The sequence below is a fragment of the Panthera pardus genome, unplaced genomic scaffold (assembly GCF_024362965.1).
Source record: "Panthera pardus isolate Hobbes unplaced genomic scaffold, ASM2436296v1 HiC_scaffold_17, whole genome shotgun sequence".
NCBI classification, from domain to species: Eukaryota; Metazoa; Chordata; class Mammalia; order Carnivora; family Felidae; genus Panthera; species Panthera pardus.
In genome coordinates, this window is record NW_026526732.1 from 7,824,532 (window position 1) to 7,843,596 (window position 19,065).

General features: G+C 44.6%; 1 protein-coding gene across 2 annotated transcripts in view; it reads right to left on the minus strand.

The window, feature by feature from the left end:
- SLC22A3 (solute carrier family 22 member 3) overlaps positions 1-19,065 on the minus strand; it is a 93,052-nt gene that overhangs the window by 10,523 nt on the left and 63,464 nt on the right. Inside the window, exons 6-7 of one of the 2 annotated variants that reach the window (XM_019412720.2) lie at positions 7,608-7,705; positions 7,274-7,488 (exon numbers count right to left, since the gene is read on the minus strand). In XM_019412720.2, the coding sequence (XP_019268265.1) occupies positions 7,274-7,488; positions 7,608-7,705 (313 nt within the window). The remainder of the gene's footprint in view (positions 1-7,273; positions 7,489-7,607; positions 7,706-19,065) is intronic. The other variant, XM_019412721.2, reaches the window with a different exon arrangement.

Below are 19,065 nucleotides of genomic sequence, written 5' to 3' on the forward strand. Positions count from 1 at the left end.
AAAAATGCTCCACATCACTCATCATCAGGGAAATGCAAATCAAAACCACGATGAGATACCACCTGACACCTGTCAGAATGGCTAATGCTAACAACTCAGGCAACAACAGATGTTGACGAGGATGCGGAGATAGAGGATCTCTTTTGCACTGCTGGTGGGAATGCAAACTGGGGCAGCCACTTTGGAAAACAGTATGGAGGTTCCTCAAAAAATTAAAAATAGAACTACCCTATGACCCAATAATTGCACTACTAGGTATTTATCCAAAGGATACAGGTATGCTGTTTTGAAGGGGCACATGCACCCCCATGTTTATAGCAGCACTATCAACAATAACCAAAGTATGGAAAGAGCCCAAATGTCCATCGATGGATGAATGGATAAAGAAGATGTGGTATATATATATATACACACACACACACACAATGGAGTATTACTTGGCAATCAAAAAGAATGAAATCTTGCCATCTGCAGCTATGTGGATGGAACTAGAGGGTATTATATTATAAGTGAAATTAATAAGTCAGAGAAAGACAAATATTGTATGACCTCACTCATATGAGGACTTTAAGAGACAAAACAGATGAACATAAGGGAAGGGAAGCAAAAATAATATAAAAACAGGGAGGGGGACAAAACATAAGAGACTCTTAAATATGGAGGACAAATAGAGGGTTACTGGAGGGGGTGTGGGAGGGGGGATGGGCTAAATGGATAAGGGGCACTAAGGAATCTACTCCTGAAATCATTGTTGCACTATATGCTAACTAACTTGGATATAAATTTTAAAAATGTTAAAAAAAGAATGATTAGCAAGATTCACACACACACACACACACACAAAGAGTTGTGCGACTTATGCCATCCGTCCTTAGTGGACATGGGTCTGAGATATGTGACTGATGGACAAGCACATATCTGTTCTCCCAAGCAAAGCTAAGGACATCCTGACCTCCATCTTTGAAAATGAAATTCTTCCCTTTTATATTCATATTTATTCATGCTCATTCAGTACTAAATGGTCCTCTTGTCTCCTAGAAGGATTAATGCTCATTCCCGAGCACATGATTTTTTTAGTAGAAAAGCAGGTGTGGAGGCGGAGGATGAAAGAAAATAATTGAGCTTGGTAGATTTACTGGTCTTCTCTACAAGAATAGTCAACGACAACAGCAACAACAACAAAGCTAAAACCGACCAAATAAAACCATTGCCTAGGACGGCAAGCACAGAGAAAGACGGTTTAAGAATCCAGATCACTGCTGGGAGGCTCTGGGTTACTACATTTTGACCGCAAACTGGCCGAGGACGTCCTGGTGTACTTGACGTTTTTCCCAGATGAGGACACCTGTAGCTCTCACGCTAACAGTTACATCAGGGGGTGAGGAGTAACAGGATTGTGCTGATGTGCTGGGCTGCCATGTGCCCTGGCACAGAGCAGTGGTAAACATGTGTTTTATTTAGGCCTTGCCTCTTCATGAAGGCCAGAGAGGGGGACTAGGAAATGCATTCCACCCCAGCCTTCAATGAGCAGGTGGTACAGCGCCAGGGGCCAGGGAACGGAAAGTGGGAGCCCTTGCCCAGATTCCCTGGGTCCCAGCCCGACCGGGCAACCTCTCGCTGTTCTCGGGCTGCAAAGAATGTCGCCGGCTACCGTGGAAATGACTTGATTATCCAGGTTAAATTCTTAAGTTAGAGGGGTTTTTTTCCTACTGAATCAAGACTACTCTACAAGTGAGTCCCGCTGATAACTTTCATGACAATTTAAGTTTACGAGTGAGGCTATCACCGTTTGCCAGAAAGAACCACACGAAACCCAGGAAACCGAACACACACACACACACGCACACACACGCAACACGTGGTTAGCTCAGTGAATACAGACAGATAACAAGTCAATTCAGCGGTATGTTGAGAAAATGCTGTCAAGCGGCCACCCTTGGGGAGACATGGTTTCTCCTACATGCTGACCTTACCCCGAAAGACTCTCAGTTCGTTCCGAGCAGCAGAGGCCACTATCTAACCACCCCGAGCTAGTGATTTCGGTGAAACGTGTAATGAAACAGAAGTCCCAAGGGCACTGCACTGTTCGTGAACTTAAAAGTGAAGTGAAAGCGATTTGTCAGGAAGTGTAAATGATGTGTGGATGTTACGGATGCAAACAGAAACTTCTGATCATCCATCGCAGGAATACTCGAAGTTCGTCTCAGAGAGGCAACAGGCACCTTTCAGGAACAGTGACAAGAAAACACACAAGACAACTTAAAAACGAGGAGTGACGCTGGAACTAGGCTCCGTGGAGTCCTGAGAACACAGAGAAAGATGGTCCCTCTGAATAGACATTTATTTGGTCAAGGGACTGGAGATTACTGAGAATAATGCCTCAATTTTTGAAGAAAGGATATGCAGGATTTTAAATGAACACTATTTTACATCTCTGTACCATCTGCTTGGAGTTCTGAAATAAAACGGTAGTGAAAATTTGTAATAGAGATATGTAAATTAAGATGTATTGGCTTACTCCTCACTTCAAGAGAAATAAAAGGCAGAATTCTCCTTTCAAAAAGACTACTTACCAAAAGGGCTAGGTTTGTACCCATCCTAAACAAACCCAAATGAAAGATGCAGACAGCTACGGATAAAGAAAACCTAGTTCTCAGACTTCAATTAGAGTTCAGAAATTTGGGTCAAAAGCAGAGTGCCTTAAGTGAAGAGACAGCCAGAAAGACTTTCTTTTTCCAGAATGTCATTCTTTAGACCATGAAAAGTTGTGCTCAGTGGAGGCAAAGCCAGTTAAATTGTTCTCTAAGAGATAATTTTAGAGCTGATTCCTCTAAAAGGCTAATCAGCATTCAGTGCAGGGGCCCTCCTCCTGTTCATGACGTCAAGAACGACTGAGAGGAAGAGTCTTTCTAATGTTAATCCAGCAGCCCAAGTAACCAGGTCCAAAACCTCCCTTAAGTAGAAGTTAGGGCTGCCAACTCCAGCGAGGAACCTCTGTTAAAATTTGGTGCTCACAAGGAGCATTGGGGCTTGAACCTATTCTTGTCAATCATGGCCGATGTAGGCTTTTATAAAAGCAGCTGAATCTGTGAATGTACACATCAGATGTGTCCAGAATAAAAGCAATTGTTTTTCAGTCCTGATGAGAACAATTCTAAGGCTGAAATTGGGAAATTATGTCTTCAAAATAAGACGGATCAGACCAGACAGAAAAGTCTATTCTTTGCCTTATAGTTTTCAATTTATGAGTGTTCTCTACAAAATAGCTTCGTTCCCACACATTTAGTTCCTCCAACGTTGGTGTGGACATATGGCTTAGAATGCTTTCTGAGATCGTGCGGGATGCAGCACCCATCAAAATGAGCCCAATCAGTCTGGGGCCAGAGAGAATTTTCCAGGGAAAGATTGTATCACGAAATGATGGGCCACCTGTAAGTCATTAACCTTTCTCCACACCTTCCTAATTTCATATGCAATAAATACTTAATTCCTATTCCATGTGCGATGAGGACAGAAGACTTCGCTCTAGGGAACTAAATCCAAAATGATACAGTGTCAAAAAGGGAAACAACAGTGAGGTCTCCAATGTTCCCCATTCGTCCCCCTTCTAGTTCAATTGTGCATTGTTCACAAGGATAAGAGCTACGTCTATCTTGTTCAGGCTCTGTTCCCACTCCTAATTTAGTGGTGGCAATTAATAGATACTAAATAGGGGCGTCTGGGTGGCTCAGTCGGTTGAGCATCCGGCTTAGGCTCAGGTCATGATCTCACGGTCTGTGAGTTTGAGCCCCGTGTCGGGCTCTGTGCTGACAGCTCGGAGCCTGAAGCCTGCTTTGGATTCTGTGTCTCCCTCTCTCTCTGCCCCTCTGCCACTCATGCTCTGTCTCTCTCTGTCTCAGAAATAAATAAACATTTAAAAAAAAGATACTAAATAGACATGTATTGACCAATATGAGTTATACAGATTCCTCAGCTGTTAGAATGCTTGAATCCAGTGTAGTGGGTTGAATAGTGTCCCCTAGAGTTCATGTCCACCCAGAACCTAGAATGTGACTGTATTTCTATATGGATCTTTGCAGATGACATAAAGAAGAGAAAGTCATACGAGGGTGGAGGTGGACATTGGAATGATGTCAAGCAACACCCAAGATTCCTGGCAACTGCCGGAAATTAGGAGGAGGCAGGGAGGATTCTCACCCAGAGCCTTCAGAGAGAGTGTGGGCCTGCCCACACTGGGATTTCAGATTTCCAGTGTCCGAGACTGTGAGAGAATACGTTTCTGTTGTTTCAAGCCACCTGGGATGTGGTGCTTTGTTACTATAGCCCTAGGAATCTGGTAGACTCATCAAAAATGAGATCAGTATAAATAAACAGTTCTGTTTATCATCAACCATTCCAATCAGAACACTTTACATCTTTTAAGAAAAATTTTTTTTAATGTTTGTTTATTTTTAAGAGACAGAGAGAGACAGAATGTGAGTGGGGGAGGGCAGAGAGAGGGAGACACAGAATCCGAAGCAGGCTCCAGGCTCCGAGCTGTCAGCACACAGCCCGACATGGAGCTTGAACTCACCAGCTGTGAGATCACGACCTGAGCCAAAGTCAGACGCTTAACCGACTGAGCCACCCAGGCGCCCCAGAAGACTTTACATCTTAATTTTCTAGTCTGAAGGGGGGCATTTCTGTAATTTATTTAAATAGGGTTTGGGGACTTCATAAACCTTCATACAATTAACAAACTCATCTGTAAATGTCTATTTTCACTTCCACAATACTGGAGCTTCTTTCTTGACCCTCAAGTGATTCTCAAAAGAAAAGACAGACTCTTTGGGGTCGACAAAAGGGCTCCTGGAGAATCAGCCCTCTCAGTATCCCCCACCCCACATACCCCGGAACATGGAAAGAACCAACTTGCTCTAATTCCTACGCATTCCGTGGGGCTTTGAAAGGCTTCCCTGTCCTGCGTCTGCTGTGTCCTGTGGCAGAGATAACGCGGGTTGTGTTAACGGTGCACTTGGGGTCACCCGCCACCTCCTCAGCGTGCACTGGTCTCGGGCCCCCCCACGAACTCTGACTCCTCCCTGAAATCACCCTGTGCCCCCCGGGCTGCCTGCCACAACCTTAACTCCTGCTCTCGGCATCTCTCTCCTCACTGGAGAGATGCAACCTGATGCGGTGAGCAGGAAGCTCTCAGGACCATGCCCAAGTTCCTGGCACGGCCAGGGAGGCCAGTCACTGCTGGTGGCAGGTATCCTCGGCCCCTTTTCGTGCATGTTCCAGCAATAACAGAGAACGTGTGGTCCCAGGACTCCCGAAGATGGCTCATACTTCTGAGAGCTCTGCCCTACTGTGGACAATCTCTACTACCTTTCCCTTCTGTCCACTACCTTTCCTTTCTCTTCTTTTTTTAAGCTTATTTATTTTTTTCATAATCTCTACACCCAATGTGTATGAACTCGTGACCCTGCGGTCAAGAGTCACATGCTCTTCTGACTGAGTGAGCCAGGTGCCCCTGTCCAGTACGTTTCTTTTCCTTCGTATGTGCCGAGTTCTCGCCTCCGGAAGCTGTTCCTGACTACTCCATGCATATCACTGCTTGCGTCTATGTTTTTAATCAGTCAGAGCCTTCAGAGAGATTTATTTTTCTAAATCTTGTATTGTTGGCTCTGGAGCAACAGGTTTAAACTGCATGGGTCCACCCACAAGCAGACACTTTTCACAGTGCTGTACTGTAACTGTATTTTCTTTTCCTTATGAGTTTCTTAATAACATTTTCTTTTTTCTAGCTTACTTGATTGTACGAATACAGAATATAACACATATAGCATACAAAATATGTGTTAACTGACTGTTTTGTTGTTGGTAAGGCTTCCGGTCAACAGAAGGCTATTAGCAGTTAAGTTTCAGGGGAGTCAAAAGTCATATTCAGATTTTCAACCATGCAGGGAGTCAGCGCCCCCACCGTTGTGTCAAAGGTCAACTGTAAATAATTCCATTATTTCATGTATTATAGTGAGTTGTGAAAGCATTAAAGTGTCTATATTCCAACATGCACCTCGGTGTTTACAGCAGCATTATCAGCAAGAGCCAAGTTATGGAAAGACTCCAAATGTCCATTGACTGATGATGAATGGATAAAGAACATATCGTATAGATATGCAATGAGATACTACCAGTCATAAAAAGAATGAAATCTTGCCATTTTAAATGCAACCATGTGGAAGGAGCTAGAGAGTATTATGCTAAATGAAATCAGCCAGTCAGAAAGACAAAAACCACATGATTTCACTCATGTGCAATTTAAGAAACGTAAGACATGAACGTGGGGGGAAAGAGAGGCAAAGAACAAACAGACTCTTAACTACAGAGAACAATATGAGGGCTGCCAGAGGGGAGGTAGGCAGGTGGTTGGATGGATTCAATGGGTGATGGGTATTAGGGAGGGCATTTGCTTTTTAAAAATTTTTTTTTTAATTTTTAAATTTATTTTTAAGAGAGAGAGAGAGAAAGAACGTGAGCAGGGGAGGGGCAGAGAGAGAAGGAGACACAGAATCCAAAACGGACTCCAGGCTCCGAGCTGTCAGCACAGAGCCCGACGCGGGGCTCGAACCCACAAACTGTGAGATCATGACATGAGCTGAAGTCGGATGCTCTACTGACTGAGCCACCCAAGCGCCCCAGGAGTGCACTTGTTGTGACGAGCACTGGGTGTTGCATGTAAGTGATGAATCGCTAAATTCTACCCTTGGAGCGATTATTACACTGTACGTTAACTAACTGGAATATGAATAAAAACTTGTAAGAAAAAAATTTCAAAAATAAGGTATCTATATCTCTTACTAGGTTGTGAACCTTTGGAAGTCAGAAATGTCTTCCTTGCCTCCTTTTGTAACCCTGGTGCTTTGCATGGGGCCAGTGATATGGCAGAAGCTCAGGAAATATGCAAAACATGGTCGGCGATATCATGAAAATAAGTCAAATAAAGGCGATCAAAAGCAAGTTACACGGCTACAAGCTAGATTTTGCACACCTATTTCATCCATAAATGCACCTGAAGTGGAGAAAACAGAAAAGTCTATGGAACCAACCGCTACACTCAAACTCGTTACGCTGATTAAGCAGAAAATCGAGTGCCATCACTACAGCTTGCCTGGTGCTAAGATTTTGATGCAGTGATATGTTTTCTGAGGACAAGAGGCTCCCCATTCTTGATTATTTTGATTTAAGACTACTTCAAGGCCTTGAGTGCCCAACAGATTCAGGGGCCCATTACCTTCTGGTAAGAATGCGGTGACAAGGCAGGCCACGCCTGCCACCATGTTGCTTCCCGCAAAGGGAAGGCGGCGTCCAAAACGCTCAATGGTCAGTAAGATCAAGAGGGCTGCAGGCAACTCCACAACTCCCGAGATGAAGAAGTCGATATACAGGTTGCCTCCTATAATCCCCAGGCGCATGACGAGTCCTTGATAAACCACGGCACTTGTGAACCTGGGGCGACATTGAGAGACAACGGAGAGCAAGTAAGACATAACTTCAGCCTGACCTGCACAAGGGGACGCGTCGTAAATTCGATACAAGGTTTTGAGCTCATCACAAGTCAGACTTACCAAGCAAACATAAGAATAAGTGTGCACTTCCTCATTTGGGGAGTCCTCACCAGATCTAAAAAGGATGGGTTACTAACTTCCTCATCTGTAACAGTGATCTATATGAGAGAAGCAGATTTCAGTAGCAAATACAGCAAGAAACACCTGCACATTATAGATATTCACTGACCAGGTTCAAAGCCACCGAGTCAAATGATTTGACTGAACTGACCAGGGTCTTTCCACTTCCTACATCTGAAAACCTGAGAATGAAGACTTTTGATTCCCTCGCTTTGTTAAAAGGTCGATTTCACCAAGATGTGGTTGCCACACTGATACTCAAGCACGTATCAGCAGTACTGAATTCTAATCTGACTAAACAAGGAAAAACGGGGTGTTTTAAAGTAAAATACATTTGTGCATTTATGAAACTGGAGAAAATAAACGTGAAAGTGGCAAAAGCAGGGGGGGATCCAAACGAGTGTTTCTTTGTTGAATATCAACCTGATGTTCACACACCAAATACTAGCGAGTTCAAGAGCAAGCACCGCACCAAAGAGATCAATTTGCTTCCATCCGTTTCCTGGAATCCAGCATCTTTTGGAGCCAGGAAAATTCAGCTCATCTCTACTCGGCCGTCCAAGAAGTTGGGTCTTTTCTTGAATTGCATTAAACACATACTGCTGTTTGCCTACCATGTATAAGGTACTGTAAGGGAAACAAAGCTGAACGGCAGACCCTGGGTCACCACGGCTGCTCCGGTCTAGCATGCCAAAGGAATCCTACCAGAATGCCCTCATGCGACAGTTCCCATGCTCTTGCACATTCTGTCTCCTCTGCCCTTCGACCTCCCCAGTCGTGATTCCAGCTCCACTGGGAGGCCTTTCTGAGGCCGCCCGATCTGTGCCTTTACTCACCTGCACGTCTACTTCTCTTTCTCCCTCCCTGAGCTCTGGAGCTCCAGGAGGGCACGGACCGTGTTGTAGCACCAAGCAAAGTGGCCGGTCAACCAACGTTTGGGTGATGACTGAGTGTGAAGCCAGAAGCCAAGTGCCCAGGCCATGCCTGTTCCCTCGGAATACTGCCCTCAGTCTTTGTCCTACTAAGGGAGAGCCCCGGCTAGGAAAGACAGGACCCCTACCATCTTCTTACTCAACTCCACATCCGGTCAAGACTGAGTGGAGATTTAGGCAAAATTTCCCCCAAGACTTTGAGACAAAAGTCTCTCTGCCAGCAGTCACAGGAATTTGACTTAGAGCACGCTCACACGGATCGTACTTTGTTAGTCACCTAGTCGAGCATTACACTTGATGGCTAAAACAAAGTTTGATATCTCCTGTCAAGGCTTGCTCTAAGGAAAGTCACACACACACACACACACACACACACACACACACACACAGACTGCAAAAATGAATGTCTTTGGATCACTTTCTCTCCCTCAGTCTTTCCAATACTGTATTTCTTCTATACTGAGACACAAGTTTTTCACATTTTAACACCTCTTAAATTGGGATGGGTCCTACAACTGAGCTAACAAGAAAACAATATGTTTAATAGAATGTTTTTTCTTACTTAATGGTGCATAAAATGATGGGTTTTACAATCAATAGTGTCATAGCTCGGGGAAACAACACTAGTTTCCATGACAATACCCGTGGAAGACGGTTAATGGATTCCACGTCCATTCTTTCCTCCTCCCTATTGATAACAGAATCCGCTGAATTTTAGTTGGGCACATGGCTGCCTAGCTAGAGTCACATTTTCTAGCCTCTTTTTCAACTGTGGGTGGCTATTTGACTAAAATCTTGGCAATGACGTGCGAATAGAAGCCAGGTATTTAATTAAGCTCTACATACAATCCTTTGAAAAGGATGGCTTTGCTCTTCCTTCACTGCCTTCCCTCTCCTAAGGGATAGAAGGAGAAGGTACTAGTGAACCAGCTTCTACGATACAACCTACTGCAGGTGACAGTGGACAAACAAGGTAACTGGAACCTGGGTCCTGGAGGCCCTCATGGAGCAGAGCTGTCTTCCGCCGCTGGGCCTGCTTACCTCTGGGTGGGCATGTTAAAGACGCTTCTCTTCCCTCCCTCCTTCCTCTCTCCTTCCCTCCCTCCTTCGTTCGTTCCTTCCTTCCTTCCTCCCTCCTTCCCTCCCCCCTTTGTTCCTTCCTTCCTCCCTCCCTCACTTCCTTCCTTCCCTCCCTCCTTCCTTCCTCCCTCCTTCCCTTCATCCTCCCTCCCTCCTCCCTCCCTTCTTACTTCCTTCCTCTCTCCATCCCTCCCTCCCTCCCTTCCTTCCTCCCTCCTTCCCTCCCTCCTTTGTTCCTTCCTTCCTCCCTCCCTCCCTTCCTTCCCTCCTCCCTCCTTCCCTCCCTCCTTCCTTCCTCCCTCCTTCCCTTCATCCTCCCTCCCTCCTCCCTCCCTTCTTACTTCCTTCCTCCCTCCATCCCTCCCTCCCTCCCTTCCTTTCCTCCCTCCCTCCTTTCCTCCCTCCCTCTTTCCTTTCTCCTTCCTTCCTTCCTTCCTTCCTTCCTTCCTTCCTTCCTCTCTCCCTCTTCCCTCCCTCCTTCCTTCCTTCCTCCCTCCTTTCCTCCCTCCCTCCCTCCTTACTTCCTTCCTCCCTCCCTTCCTCCCTCCTTCCCTCCTTCTTTTCCTCCTTCCTTCCTTCTTCCCTCCCTCCCTCCCTCCTTTCCTTTGCTCCTTCCTTCCTTTCTCCTTCTATTTTTTGGGTCTCTGTTTCAGCAGCAAGTTGACCTATACTCTCAACTAATAGCATGCTTATTAAAATGTTCCCTGATCTGCTCTTCTAAATGCTAAGATGCCAGTAAAGGGTTCTAAAAATCTATCTTCGCTTTTCCTGGTCCAAAAATAAAGCAGGAATACCCAAAGTGGAAGAACTTAGTATATTACAACAATATATCATTATATGGTTGGTTATCAAATGTTTTCCACAACTATCTTGTCCACATCAAAACGGTTCACTTCTAAGGAGCATGTAGTATTTGTTAGATTCTGGGCTATTTTCCATGGGGATTATTTCACTTGATTATCATCAAAACTCTCTAAAGTTAGTCCTTTTTATCAATCCTGTTTTGTAAATAAATTCAAAAAAAAAAAAACAAGCCTTAGGGCATTAAAGATTAAATGGAAGGTGGCTGAGCCAGGATTTGAAGTCAGGCAGTTGATGGAGATCCTTTATTCTTAATCCTCACACTGCACTGCTGAATGTATGGAAAGCTTTTTGTTCTAGAAAAGTTCTTTGTAGTTGATGGTCACTTCATTTTTAGAGAAGGACATTACACATTTGGCCAAGAATCTAACGGCCTTTAGTTAAGACACTATTTTTTGGAAAAGTTGGATGTGACTAAAATAATTTAGATCTTGAGGATCTTTAAATTCAAGACCAAAACGACCCATAAGGTGAGGGCGGTGTTCCTCCACGGATGTATCACTTATTCCAGTGATGCTTTTCTCTTCCCTTATGGCTCTTCCGAGCCTCAGGCTTGGGTCAGCTTCACTGTGCCCATTCAGACTATTCCCTTTGCTCAGGGGAGCCCTTCCCATCCACACATCTCCACCACTGTTCACCCAGAGCACACAGGGGGCGACAATCTTTTCTTTTCTACGGCAACATCTGCAATGACTTGTTATGGGTTCTCTTTCATTTGCTCTTCAGTCTTATTTTCTCCCTGTAGCTGTGACTCCATACAAATTCACTTTCGTTCATGTCCCAGTGTCAACACGCCAGAGTTCAAGGGAAATCATGTATCACGTATTTTAAGATCTCTGGTCAATTCAGATAGATAATTTGGCATTTAAACACCTTGGTAGATTTTTCAATTACTCATGGTTCTTAACTATTTCTAGCTGATAAAATAACTTCGCATCATCGCTCGCCTTTGTGTAAGCTCTGCAGATGTCACTTTTTCTTGATCGTATCTCTAGGCTGGTTAAGTTACTGCATGACCACAGAACTATGACATGTGAGATTTTGACAAGACAATAGAAGTCTGATGGTCTGACCCAGAGGTTGGCAAACTTTTTCTGCAAAGGGCCAGATCAGAAATACCTTTGGTTCTGTGCGCTATATATAGTCTCTGTCGGAACGACTTAACCTTCCCATTGTAGTGTGAAAGCAGCCATAGATGGAAACACAAACAGATGACCGTGACTGGATTCCAGTAAAACTTTGTTTATGAAAACAGGCAGCAAGCCAGGTCTGGCCCGCAGGCTGTAGATTGTTGATCTCTGAGCTCCAGGGTTACTGCCAGAGTAACTTATAGATACTATTCTTATATGTATCACAGAGAAGAAGTTGAGGCACAGGAAAGATAAGTAGCTTACTCAGTGAGGACACACAGATAGCAGGGTGACATCTAAGACTGTATACTGCTAACCATTAGACTGTACTGTGTCTACAGAATACAGAGTAGAATATTTTATTATTTAAAAATACGCTTGTATCACTCGTTAATAGTTCTTACGGGGTAGTGAGATTGTAGTGGTTTTTATTCTCTTCCTTTTTGTTACAAATATTCTCTTAAAATTAAAATTTAAACCTAGAGTACTTTCCTAAAAAGAAAAAATATATAGCTCCCCTTTAAAGTAACAGATTTAAATTAGACCCTAATGTACGTTTTTTACTGTTGACTCAGTGTCAATCTCCCTTTCTCTTTCTTAATGGAACTTCCACTGCCCCCACCCCACCCCCCCCTTCATCCATTTGTGTTCTCAGGGGAGCTGATTCTGTTTCCAGTTGTAGGGCAGACCTGATTACCGAAGGGTAATTTCATCCTCTGTACAAGGGACTGGGCACGTGACCCAATCTGAACCAATGAGAAATGGCCATGTGACCCAATTTGAACCAATGAGAAAAGACCTCCAGAAAGTCCTTCACTGACCTTAAGTCAGAGGCTCCTGAAGGAATCTTCTTTCTGGATTCTCAGGAAATTAGTGAGAAAATGGTGGGCTCAAACAGATCTTAGCAGCCATGCTATACCCAGGAGGGAACCAGTGTAAAGATAAAGCCACCCAGGCAGCAGAGTAGAGAGGAAGGAAACCATGGCTTGATGGGACTGTTGAGACCCAGGTCTAGCCAATCCTGAACGGGGCTGTAACTCTAGAATTCCAGATACACAAGCCAGGAAATGGGCTTCCTGTCTAAGCCCATGTAAGTTGGTTTCTGTAACTCGTTGCCAAAAGCAGGATTATCTGGAGAATTCAGGGCAGAACAATGCTTTGGCATTAATAATTGAATATTTTAGGCAAAATAATTCTCTGTTAACTAGTTAAAAATAATTGCTTTTGTATTCCAACTTAGTAAAAATATTCAGTGTTCATCTTAGTTTCAAATTCTTAAGATTTAGAATCAAGCAGTCACATGATCCCTGCTTTCCCAAAGCACAAGTTTAATGCCTAATACGTACCCTCTACCAAAAGAACATGCAGTATGGATAAAACCGAAGGTAATCAAGACCATAAAACCAATCTTCCCTGTCCAGTGAAGGAAGGGATTAATAGTACTTCCAAGCAAGTGAGCATTTTGCCAATTTAAGAGTAAATCCAGCTGGTTTTTGATTTACTGACATGTTCTCCATAGTGACGCAGATATTCTGAAAGACGACCCACTTTCTGGGTGTCCAAAGACCTTGAGAGACTAAATGCAGTATCTTGGATGGAATTCATCCAATAAAGTCTTGGCAACTCATTCTCAGTGGCTGCTGCAGCTACTTTTTTTTTTTTTTTTACAGCAACTTCTAGGTCTCTACTTTGAAATTAAGCTGGGTTTATTTTCTGTTGCCAGAGGGTTACTGAATTTCACTTACTCTAAGTCAGATACAAAAGGATAGAAAGGCTATATTAGGTTATCATATGTATGTATTTTAATTCGCTTTATCGACACAGAACTTTCATAGAATAGAAGCCAGCAATTCCAAGGGTACACTTCGGTGAGTTTCGACTAATGGATTGAGTTGTAGAAATCCCTACTTCCACCATCGCCATCGTGAGATGGAACGTCTCCATTACCCTCAGGAAGTTTCCTCCTGACTCTACGGTCACCCTCTCCCCACCCCCAACTCTTAGCCCCTGGCACCCCCTCATCTGTTTTCTGCCATAACAGTTTTGCCTTTTCTAGAATTTCATATAAAGGGAGCCACACAGAATGTTATCTTTTGTATCTAGCCTGGTATTCTATTTCGTCGTATGATTATGCCATCTAAGTGGTATGTGCCTGCTTCAGTTCGGAGTAAAGGAAGACAGGGAAGGCTCTTGGTAACATTTGTGTGTTTGGACTCTCGTTGCCTAGTGATGTCACTCATAGGAAAAGGTGTTGCTCACAGGTAGATTGCACACGTTGGTTTCCTGATGTGTATTTACTGAGCTGAGTGCCATCTGTCCTGTCTCTTAATGGTCTTTTAGCTTTTCCAAGACTTTTACATTACGTTACCAGTGATTCAGCTTACGCTGAAAGTATACTTTGTTCATCTTTCTTTGCTCAATCTAGCTATATTTACAATCCTTCCTGGTGCCTTTCTGAAACCATTCTTTAAGTTGACATTTTAATTTAAATTGCCGAGGAAGAGAAGGACATTATAAATTGCCATCTGTTCTAAATATGGTGTCAGTGTGCCCCTGATGTGAAAGACAACCAGCCAGGGGGTGCCTGGGTGGCTCAGTCGGTTAAGTCTCCAACTTCAGCTCAGGTCACGATCCCGCTGCTCGTGGGTTCGAGCCCCGTATCAGGTTCTATGCTGACAGCTCAGAGCCTGGAGCCTACGTCAGATTCTGTCTCCGTCTCTCTGCCCCTTCCCCACTCAAGCACAGTCTCTCTCTCTCTCTCTGTCTCTGTCTCTCTAAATATAAATACACATTAAAAACACTTAAAAAAAAAAAAAGAAAAAAAAAGGACAACCAGCCAGGATCAGGCCTGAGACACGGTGTTTTGCTCAGAATGTTTTCTTCCTGACATGTTACTTTAACTCCATGGACCTTACTTCTCTGGTCAGGAGTGTAAGGATAGTAACCCTCATTTTACTAGTATTTTGAAGATCCAATTAGATAATCTGTTTACATACACACACACACACACACACACACACACACACACACACACAGGGCACACACACAGCATTCAGTAATGGCAGTGATCAGCATTACTATTGCTTTTTTATAACATTTCAGAGATATTTACTTCCAGATGATGATTCCCTTGGCACTTTTTTATCTTTTCAGTTAGTAAACTGTAGCTGATGCCATAATGCCTAAGGGGAGATGCTTTTAAAGGTTCCCTGTTGTGAATCCCTTTGTAAAAAGAATGGTCAACCCTTTTTCAAGGCTTTCTTTTTATATTGGATTTTCTTAAGTTTACCAGGTATATTTAACGCCAGTTTGACACACTGATCTCCCAGGCCTCAGGCCGGATAATTTTTCGGGAATGTCCACACAAGCAGATGACGCTTTGCGAACGTGCTTCTCAAAGTGTGTGTGGTCCGCGCATCGGCAGTGTGGCCATCACCCGCGAGCTCGTTCAACACGCCTCAACCCAGATTAGGGAATCAGAATCTGAATTTTTACAACATCCAAGGAGACTAGTGTGAGAAGCACTGATAGTCAGTGAGTTGTCCAGCCTCAGGGCTGCCTCCTAGAGTTTACTGTCCCCAGGCTGAGAAGTAATAGCGCCCCCCAGGCTTCAGAGGAAAGAACTCGTTCGCAGGGCCGGCCAGGGTAGGGGTGGGGGTGGCGGGGACAATGTCAGGTGGCTGTGTCTCCAGCCTTGCAGTTTCATCTGCTTGTTCTCAACAGGTGGATTTTTCATCAGTTGCCATATTTCACAAGGAAAAGGAAGCCACCAATGAGAAGGAGGCTTTATCTGTTCTTGAGCCAGACCCTGTAATTTAATCAGTTGTCGCTGGTTCCCTAAAGCTCTGTTCTCTAGAAGCCTTGACTCACTCAGAAAGCTGTGAGAATAAAATATTGCTTGGGGATTTGGGGTTCACTGATTTGGAGGCCCAGGGGCCACCTTCGAAGTTCAATTGCCCACACGTGTCTCATACAAGGGTCAGGGGCCAGAAGGCGGGGCTGGGCGGGAGGAAGTCCACCCATGCCTGCTGGGCACCCATGCCCTCACCCCCTGGCCCCCTGCCTCGTGCACACCCCCATCAGTGAGATGAAGGCTGGCACCAGAAGGTCCAAGGGTAAGTATTTAACATTAGAAAGCCTAGGCCAGCTTAGCACTACCTGGTATCCACAAAAGAGAATTTGTCAAATAACCCATAGTGCTTCAGGAATTGTTAAAAACCTCATTCTACTTTAAAACAAGAGTTCATAGGGGAGCCTGGGTTGGCTCAATCAGTTAAGCGTCTGACTTCGAATCAGGTCATGATCTCATTGTTCATGGGTTCGAGCCCCACATCGGGCTCTGTGCTGACAGCTCAGACCCTGTTTGGGATCCTCTCTCTGTGTCCCTCCCCAACTTGTGCATGTGTGTGTGCTCTCTCTCTCACTCTCAAAATAAATAGGTAAACTTTAAGAAAAATAAGAGTAGATAAAATATTTACCATGCAGAGTTCACAGTAAAAGGAAAAGTCCACATTAAAATGATGACAAGCATTTGCCTCTTATTAAGGTAGTTAAAGACACATCTCAGTCACCTGGACCAGAGCCACCCCACAAAATTATAGTGCGACTTACACAGTTCAGTTTCAATTTTCTAGAAGCCACATTAAAAGGGGTGAAAATAAACAGTCAAAATCAATTCTAATAAAATGTTCCGTTTAATCCAATCTATCCAACATGTTACCATTTCAACAGGTAATTAATACGAAGTTAACAAGATATTCTATGTGCTCTATGAAATTCACCATTCAGCTTGCTTTTACAGCTCATTTTGGTTCAGATTAGCCACATTGCAAAGCTCCATGACTACGCATGGCTAGTGGCTGCTGTACTGGACAGAGCGGGTCCCAAGCACCTGGGGCCCAGCCAGGTCTTCTGTTACGGTGCCGTGCAGAGAAGATATTTATTCCATCCGTTTGAGTCTGGCTGGAGAGAGCCCCTCCCCTCCATTCCCCAAGCAGGCACACTGCCTAGAACAGCAAAAGCACATCTATCTAGAGGTCCCACGAGGGATCCAAAGTGCAGACTCAATATTAGCAAAGGTTAACGGGTTGCAGCTGTGGGTCACGTGTTGGGACATTTCTTCATTTTTAAAAAACAAACTGAAAGAGGTTTTTTTTTGGGGGGGGTGTGTTAAAGTAAGAGAAAGAGAGAGAAAGAAGAAAAGGCACTCTCAGATCTAAAACTCTAACCCAAAAGGCTCAGAATTTGGAGGGAGGGGGCGCAGGGACACCAAAATGATTGAATTGAACATGTCCATCAACTCTCCTATAGCACCTACAAACGTCAGTGACAATCACTGAAACAGAAAAGTTCTAAATATCACGTTTTAAAGGACGTCCATTGTCTTATACTAAAGTAGCATGCTTGGATACACAAAAGTTTTAGTTCTATGAATTCACAAATTGAGTATCTATGCGTCACTGGTTAGCCAAGGACTTTTTTTTTTTTAAGAGAAAGGAAAAAGCTAGTGAGTGAGTTAAAGTCATCTGATATGTCACAAATGAAAGCCAAACCACACTCTTCCACTCATCAATCTTTTTATCATCGTTTCTTTTCAGTCTTCTGAATGCTTCAGACATGGTTTTAACAAGAACACCCTCTTTAACGTGTTAATAACAGGGTAGATAGAACCTCATGAGACGGCCTTTCTCTTCATCAGCTGGGGCAGGGGGTGGTATTTTCCACTAGGTTCTGCGAGCTGTTGCCCGCGTCAGCTCTCTTTTCCAGATGTTCAGGTGTTTGCAGGATTCCAGTAAAACGACAACTCTGCCCAGTTAGACTCCCGGCAGGTGTCTTTCTGCCCGGGCCTGCGGGCCTAAAGGACTCCTGCCCCGACTCAGAGTTGGCAGCCCTTTCTGGACAGGCCAAGGACAGCCAGGCGGCAACAGGCTCTGCCACACAAGTGCCCAGGGCCACGGTGATGGAGCGAGTCCAGGATGGTATTCTCAGAACCTGCAGGTTGGTGTCAGCTGCCTCCTGTATGTCCCCCCAGGGACGGGGTCTCTCTCTTCTCTTCCGTCCTCCGGCCCCTCCCAGCCTCTCCGCAAGCCCAGGTGGGGTCCCCGCCTATTCCCGGGTGCTCCCCCTCCGCTTGGTTCTCGGGCATCTCTTCAGGGCGTTTTGTGCGAATCCCTGCCCCGAACTGGCCCCCACCTGCCGGCTGTGCCGGGGGGGGACACCTGGCGGCTCTTCCACTTGCCCCTGTCCCTGTGCCCCTGACGTCTGTTCCTTTGGGCACGGCCCTCCGTCCGCTCCCAGGGTGCCCCGAAGTTGGGGTTTCTCTCGCGGGAAATGGGTCTTCATAATTGCTACTATGTCTTTCCATCACAACTTTTAAAATGTGGGTACACTTCGACCAAATTTATTTATTTATTTTTTTTTACCAGTTATAGAAGGTGAAGCCCGCTTTGCAGTAATCATTTGAACTGAAAAGCATTTATCTTCCTGAGTCAGTGTTAACTGAATCCTGTGCTCGTAATCATTTGTTTCTATTATTAGCACATTTTTCCAAATAATTTTGCTTCCCTCCCTCCCTCCTTACCCCATCACAGGGGCATGATAAGATTGTACTTCTTGGCCCCTTGCGCCTGGGGGGGGGGGGCCCGCTACCCAAATCTGCCAAGGACGTGTGAGCATTTCTCTGCTGAAGTAAGACCCCCTCGAATTCTCTTTCCTCTGATAGTCCGGGCAGCAGCCGCTAGGACAGCCTGGATTATAGGCGGAGAACCCCGCTCCGAGGAGAGGAACCCCAGTGAGCCTACGGGCACAGACGAGACTTAGCCCTTTATCGTTTTAAGCCACTGAGATTTGGGGAGTGCTCGTTACACACAGGCCTAGCTTATCCTGAGTGACCAAGAGTCTGTAGATTTCTCAGGTTTACCCAAAAGACCTCTGGTCCACACCTTCTTCCTGATGGGAATTCACCATGCAAAACACTAAATTTCTATTTGGAATTAAACTTAGACTGTCTGATTTAAATTTGGAAAACTTGCAATCTTTACGATTTTGTTTCTCGTAATAACCCCTTTTGACAAAATCGCACCATTAAAACGCCTAAAAGGAAATGAGGACCATTTCTACTGCATTTTCGATTCACAGGCACTAATCAATTTATCACGGAAATAAACCACGAAAGTGTAACACTAAAGCAGAGGGCCCTGGTGCGAACTTCCATCCTGTGGAAGGCTTTCAGCTAAGAAATTGTGCAACTGCCCAAGGAAAGAAAACGTTAACAAATCAAATTTCAGCCCCAGGTAGATCTCATGAAGGTGTTGCTGGATCTAAAAATCATGATCTCTTTTTACATTTCTGAAGTGTGCTCATACACATCACCTCCCTTTACAAGGTACAGAGAGG